Here is a 7,500-nt window from a genome sequence, read left to right on the forward strand (position 1 = left end):
ACTGTTCTTTCGTTTGAGAATACATAACTTAATTCAAAAAAAAAATTCTCAACTAGCAGTCTTACCATTTTCAATTCTACTTTTGTTGTGAGGTCCACTAAAAGCCAAAAATTTGTCTGAGGAAAAGAAAGGATTTCATCCAGATAAATACACATAACTTTAACCTTACTTTGCCTTTTGTAATTCTTGGGAATAATTAACTTTCAAGCACCAACGACCCAACGGTCTTTTGGCTCCCATCAGTCAGGGTATTGGAATCAAAGATGCCAACATTGGTTGATTCTCTATGAGGAAACAGGCAGGTACAAAAGTCGGATTGGATCAACTTGATCGCTCACCTCAGATTGACATAAAAAATATGATAGGATCCTGAGAAATCAACCAAGCACTAATCTTTAAGCCAACCTTGGTGAAATCAAGGCAAACATTGAACAGTTTTGGCTTACAAAACATACTGTTTCTCGCTCAATCCGAGGTGAGCAATCCAAGTTGATCCAGTCAGACTTTTGTACCCGTCAGGAGGAAACCGTCAAGAATTAGGTCACACACTAAGAACATGTAACAAGGTGTTCTGTATCTCTTCACTTCATAACCTTCAAATCCATTGGTGCCTTAGTTTGAGAATCATCGCCATATTTCACACCATTGATTCTATGCAATGAAATACATGTACAGTAACTAAAGCTAACCCTGCTAACCCTTTGGGATGCTTTCTGGTCAACTCTCAACATTCTTTTGCTTGGACTTTGAGGCCAAAATGCAGCTTGCCAGGCAGTTGGTGCTTGAAGGTTAAATTCCACAGAATTATGAATTGCCCAGTAAATGTGAATAAATTATTGTACACAAATATTTGAGTAATATTATTGAACTGAAAACATATATATACATCTGAAGTTAAGTCTCTTACCAGGTAAAATCCAGTTAAAATCACCATTTTCAACTCTCTGAAGGAAGAAAATGGGATGTTTTAGGAATGACCAAGCAAAGTTGAATAAACATAAAATACTAGGTTTATTATCTAGAGTTTTAACAAACATAAACACACAACTATCCCTGCCCAAATTTATGTATTCTGAGTAAGCCACTACAACAACATTACGAAAGTCTGCTCATTTACCCTATTTGTATTTTGCATTTTTCAAATATTCAAAGATCTTTGTGGGAATCTTCTTGAGTAACACTACCGGTAATTAATAATTTGTTTGCATTGTTAGATCGATAAATGTGTCTCCTTGAAGTTACCATAATTTTATTATTTAAAGCAGTATAAAGAAGGGGTGACAAATGGTAAAATCCGAGACTCCCTGAGACACTGAGACCATTGTTGGTGAATCCAAGACCAAAACATGCAAGACTTCACACCAAAATAAATGCAAGATAAACGAGACTTTGAGACTCTTCGCAAAGGCTGTCAAGATTTCAAGATCAGATGAAAAGTTTGCATGTGCCAAGATTTCTGAGGTATCATTCGCCACCCCTTAATTAAAGAAGAATGCATGCTTATGATTATCCACAGTTGGAAGCAATCTTTAAGGATCAGGCAATTAAACGGTTTCAACTCTTCAACATCTGTTCGATTTCTTTGAACAGCGATGTTGACACCATTTTCGATTTTGAATGAATTTAAAAGCACTTAAGGACGTTCGCGCTAATTGTTTGTGCGCAACGTTACTGCGCATGTAACGCGACTGTAATATGTCACGCATTACTTTGAGCATTAGTGAAGTTGAGGTTTTAAAGCCTTTGCAAAAACCGTGGACGGTAAGTCTTGCACAACGTTGGATCAGAGAAGATCGTGATCAGTCAAAATTGATTTAAAATATTTATGAAAGTCAAGTAGACTACTGCGCGACTGATATTCGCAAGGTTTTATCAGTCGTGCACTAGTCTACTTGACTTTCATACAAATTTTTCAAGCATCAGTTAAAATAGTTAAAATAGCAAAAACGCCGAGGAAAAAATTACAGGCCGGCAAAAGAATGGCACATTTATTTCCGAATCATCATGAAACTTCAAAGAGAAGTGAGCGGGAGGATGGAAAAGCTCTGGAAAAGGAAGCTGATCGAGTAGACTAGTAGCTGAAAGTTTGGAAAAGTCGTGGACGAACCGTTGCGTAAATTTAATGGGGCTATTTCTTTTTAATGTTTTTATTACCCTACGAACTTAAGTTCAAAGTGAATGCATGTGTTTAAAGTTCTTTTCCTTTACTTTCGTGAAAATTGAGGAGTATTTTCGTCCTCGTCCGCTTGAATAGTGCGGACCTGCGTGGAAACTATCAGCGATTGAATTTCACAAAAAACACACTCCAGAGGATGAGCATGACGGCAATGGGGAGATATTATACAAAACACCAACCAAACGAAGATGACCCCTGCTTAAAACGTCGGTAAAAACCTTTCATCTCTTCAACGATCGATCCTCTCTTGGGTTCCAGTCCTTGCCCGACAGGTCACGCAAAAGCGTGACAAACGAACTTTTCCATGAGCTTTGCAAAATCACATCGATTTTACTCGTTCAGATCATCGGTGACCCCTATTTTTTAAATCATGAATCACTTACTTTACTTACTATCTACAAAATATGATGAAATAAAAAAATTCTCACCGTAAGAAGTTATCTTTTTTTAACATTTTCTTTCCTCGTGCCATCGAATTTCGGTAGTGGTTGCAACGGATAGAGCTTACGAAAACACTCGTCGAGGATGAACTCTACAGTTTACCACATCCCTAGCGGCATACAATTATCTAAAAATCTTACTCCTAAAAACCTATGCATGGAAACTTTCACTCCAACAGTTTATTTTTATGATTTTCGATGGATGAGCAGATGAGCCTACATCTCGCTATTCTGACCGATTTTTCGAAATTAAGGCATTTTTCCACTGCCATTTTCTCCGAAACAAAGTCGGTGACCCCCATTTTTTTTTTCATTTTTGGAGTAAGTACTTTATGACCTAACTCTAGGCGAGAAATGAAGAAAATCTCACCGTAGGAAGATTTTGGCGCGAACGTCCTTAAACTTTTGCTTCAACCATCATTCAACATTTCTTTTGTCTTTGGGAATGTTAAATGAAGCTGTCAGAAGCCATTAACCCCTCTCTTTTAATATTGTTGGGTACAAATGTTCGCACTACAGTTTGTAGTCGGTCTTTCAATGACGTATCCATGTCTGTGTCTAATTAGCAACAACAACGGCTGCAGCCTCTCGTGCAAGCGTTGATGATGTGTTGAAACAGTCTGCCCACCCCAGCAGTCAACATCGTTCAACAAATTTGAATCAATGTTGAAGCAAATGTTCAAGCCATTTGCTTGAGCCTTTACAGTAAGGACACTTGAACTGTGAACACTTGACATTTTTGTGTACATTGTTTTCTTTGACGACGAAGAAATAAAGGCTCTTCTTATGATGTATAGTGTTAATTGTATAGCATTTTGTAAGTGTAAAAGCTTTAAATACTCTTGTCAAAAGGACGAGCCCACAATCTATAGTCACTAAAAAAATGTACAAACAAATATCAAGTGTTCATGGTTTGAGTGTCCTCACTGTAAGGCACTTTCATGCAACTTGTCTCAATGTTTTAGCAACATTGTGGCGGGACAAGTTGAAGCCTATATGTGTGGAAATAATATTGTGTTAACAAAACCATGTAAAAATAACACAGAAGATGCACTTTGAGGTTTAATTTAATGGGCTCTTTTAAGCAACAGCTTTTGGAAAGCAGGCAGTATAGTTTATGGAGAGAAAATACATTATGTCTATGTGACTATTGCACTGGTTCCCTTTCATGGCAATTTTATTGGATTTTCAGTGTCATAGTCTTCAAGCTCAAGCCTCAACACTAAGTCATCTCAATTTCAAGAACCAGAACAAAACAAAAATAAAAGAAAAGGCCAGTTCAGCTTTCTGGAATGTCATATACTGTATTGAAATTAAGCTACATGTACCCCACAACGCTGGGGCATCTCAAATACATCTCAAATATAACAAGGACAAAACTCACTTCATAATGTTCATACTCGTCAACATCGAAAGTATCAAAGTTAAAAAATCCATTTTGCAATGCCTTAAAATGGAAAGGAAACAACAAAATTAGGAAGAAACCTCATGACTCTTTCAAATAGTCAAAGATAGACTGCAAATTCAGCCTTATTTTGCATTAGTCAGATAATTTCATCTCATCAAGTCTGGAGTGAGGGTGAAAACAAAGAGTGAATGAAAAATATTGCAGTCTAGAGCAAAAATTGCAGTCTAGAGCAAAGAAGCAAATGTCTGTAGTAATTTACCTTGTAAAGGCCACTGAGTACATCCATTAAAGATAAATTGTATGTACAAGTTCCAAAGGAAGCATCCCTAGGGTTAGAGAAGTGTTACAATGTTAAATGCGTCAGCAATAGATAAGCTTATAGGGGCTGGTACCTAAAAGGTTCATGGGATATGAGAACCATTGCACAAGATGGGGGAGGGGGGGGGGGATAATCGCAACCCTACCAGGGGCTATAACCAAAGGAACTGAACTGATATACTGAACTACTTAGTGCCTTAGTGGCACCATAAAAAGGAATTATAAGCTCACAAAAACGCTTACAAATAAACCACAAAAACTAATTTTCTTTTTGGATACCAAGAGTACTTGCTGAGTTCTGCTTTCTCCGCAATGTATTAAACTGCGCAAAAAAATCCCTGTATTGGTATGCACCACCCATACGAAACCCAAGTATTCTTGAGATGCGCAATAACAATAGTAGGCACCATCCTTAAATGAAATTTAACAGAGTTAACAATAGGAGCATTTATGTGCCAGTTGAGGTCAGTGGCTTTGATCAGTTGGTGCATGCGCTGTGATTCCCTGCGTTCTGCAGGACATAACCACAGCACTATAGCTGTGTAGTGGAAAAAGACTGTTTGTGGGGTAGTTTTAAGCAGTTATCCCCCCCCCCCTTTTTTCTGCTGCTTTTAGCCGTGTGACAGGCCTCAGTCTCCTGTGCTACATGGGGGTCCAATGAGCTGGGTTGCCAGGATTTTGTAGCCATAGGAACGGTCTCCATCTAGGAGCTGGCTGCCAATAGTAGAAGCTCCTGGATGCCTGCAACCTCCACTTAACAACGGAATTGTTAATAAGTAATAATGACAATTCTATGATATTTCCAGATATAAGGTTGTTTTACTGACCTAAACGGCAAAAAGGGTGGGTTACATCCTGTTATCAAAATCCTGTAGGACTCATCAGGAGATCTCTTTAAATATATAACCTATCAAAAAAATCAGTAACGAAAACTTAACCCATTGACTCCCAGGGGTTCCCCATTGACGAGTAAAATTGTCTGGCGTTTGACAGAGTAAAATACTCTGGCGTTTGACAGAGTAAAATACTAAGTATGGCCGGTTTAGGCCGGCTTGAGAGTCAAAGGGTTTAAGCACTGTTACACTTGGCAGTTAAAATTAGCAACATTTCATGAAACTTGTCTCCTTTTCATTGACCACACAAGGTTAAAGGAACATTTTCCATTGGCTGGTGACGCAAACCATTGCCACAGGAGTTGAAAGACAAATGTTACACTGCACAATGCTTGACCAATTCTTTGCAACATTGAATGAAGCACTGCAGAAAGTATCAACTAAAATCTACTTTCTGCAATTGTTTCTGAAACTTGTCTCGCAACATTTTTGGCTGTTGCAAGGTATGTTACACGTACATTGGGCAATGTTTTGCGAAACTAACGTCTCACCAAGGCATTGTGAAACAAGTTGACTGAAAAAATGCACAGCGTAACAACACCTTTACAAATGAACTAATGAATGAAACACAACACTGCAACAAATTATCATCCTCATTAGAAACAGCTCCTGGTTAGTTTTCTGGTCATGCACCCATAACATTAGGCATCTTAAACTTTTCCAAATTTCCTAGCTGCACCCAGCACACACACTGTTATGGCATTAAATAACTCCTGCTCCAGATCTACTGTAGGAAGTTACATACATACTTAATTGACCTCTCCCCATAGGGGCTTTTCAGGCCAATGAATCAACGAAACAACAGAACACAACAACAACAACTGTTAAGAATCCCAACTGGCCGGAGGCAAACCAGTTGGCTCTTTACAAGTGCAGCTGGGAAGTTGAACCAGGGACTACCAGGATCAAATTCAATGAGTGGTCAGAGCGGGTCTTGAACCCGGGATCTCCGGATCTCAAGGCAAGCGCCCTAACCACTGGGCCACACTGCCTCCTAAGTTCTCAATTTTCCTTTCTCCTTGTCCTTCACTCTGCTTTCAACTTGACTGGACTGGTATCTTATACTATACCATACTATTATTATTACTATTACTACACTTACAGAATAAGCCGCAATAAGGTATGCTGCATTAGCTCTCTTTCTGCTGTCAAAAGATGTGTAGTGAACAATCTTCTTCTTAGCAAGTGAAAAAGACTGTTATGAAAAGGCAAATGAAGAAAAGATCATAAATATGCCTATGCTTGCTAAAACCGCTTACTACACTGGAAATAATCAAGCCCCAGTTGTTCAAGGATGGATTGCACTATGGGCCGGATATTTCACTAACCAGTGGATAAGTTATAGCAAAACCAATTGCACAATCCAATGGATAGTGACTTATCCAGTGGATAGCGTTATCCACCTTTTGAACAACTGGGGCCATGGCTTACTACACTGGAATGGAGAGAGGTGCATTGCGCTTTGTCAGTATTCGAAAATTTGCCCTTTACAATAACTTATGCACTTTGGCCTTATTCCTAGCCCTAGCAGTTTCAAAAATTCCCACCAATGTCAGCAACTCCCTCAAAACTTTTCCAAGATTTGAGTCTGATTTGAGCCCGCTATGCGAGACAATAAATGCGTTCAAAAGCCCTCACTAAGCGCTAATATCCAAAATCTAACTCTAGCGAATTCCACACAACTGATAAAATGCAGATTTCTAAGATTTATCATCTCTGCAAGAGTTATGTTTCTTCTAACCCATGAAAAGCTTCTAAAGACTAAACATTTAAAAGGGGAAATTGTTATTAAAATTGATGACAGTCTCAAACAGTGCATGCACGGTGTTAATGGCTTTAAAGTGTGAAGCGTGTAAAAGAACCCAACGTAAAACTTATATCGACGTTCCACGGTACATTATATATTACTTTATATACACTGAAGTAAATGTGGAATAAATTGAATAGAATTGAATTGAGTAGAAATGAATAGAAATACGACTGTGGCTTCCCACATCGTTAAAGAAGTATAGTCATGGCCGCTAAAGATGCATAAATGCGATAAATCAATTTTCGCCATTGAAGCACTTTTTAAACGGACATAAACCTTGTATTGCCCAATTTCCACGGGCAAAACACCACTAATTATTTTCACATGTAATGTCTACAAATACAAAAGTGTTATTCTTAACAAGTGAAATGGTTGCAGGTAATAAATTACTTTTCCAAGGGTAGCGGCAAACTTCCAAACCACATCTTCGCACGTCACGTTCCTAGCGGGAAGCC

General features: G+C 38.5%; 1 protein-coding gene across 1 annotated transcript in view; it reads right to left on the reverse strand.

Annotated features, from left to right (window-relative positions):
- Positions 1-7,500, reverse strand: part of LOC137973748 (dual specificity protein phosphatase CDC14A-like) — a 23,762-nt gene that overhangs the window by 15,238 nt on the left and 1,024 nt on the right. Inside the window, exons 4-9 of the mRNA XM_068820636.1 lie at positions 6,338-6,430; positions 5,170-5,249; positions 4,284-4,350; positions 4,001-4,063; positions 908-944; positions 66-116 (exon numbers count right to left, since the gene is read on the reverse strand). Coding sequence (XP_068676737.1) covers positions 66-116; positions 908-944; positions 4,001-4,063; positions 4,284-4,350; positions 5,170-5,249; positions 6,338-6,430 — 391 coding nt within the window. The remainder of the gene's footprint in view (positions 1-65; positions 117-907; positions 945-4,000; positions 4,064-4,283; positions 4,351-5,169; positions 5,250-6,337; positions 6,431-7,500) is intronic.

The sequence above is a fragment of the Montipora foliosa genome, chromosome 10 (assembly GCF_036669935.1).
Source record: "Montipora foliosa isolate CH-2021 chromosome 10, ASM3666993v2, whole genome shotgun sequence".
NCBI classification, from domain to species: domain Eukaryota; kingdom Metazoa; phylum Cnidaria; class Anthozoa; order Scleractinia; family Acroporidae; genus Montipora; species Montipora foliosa.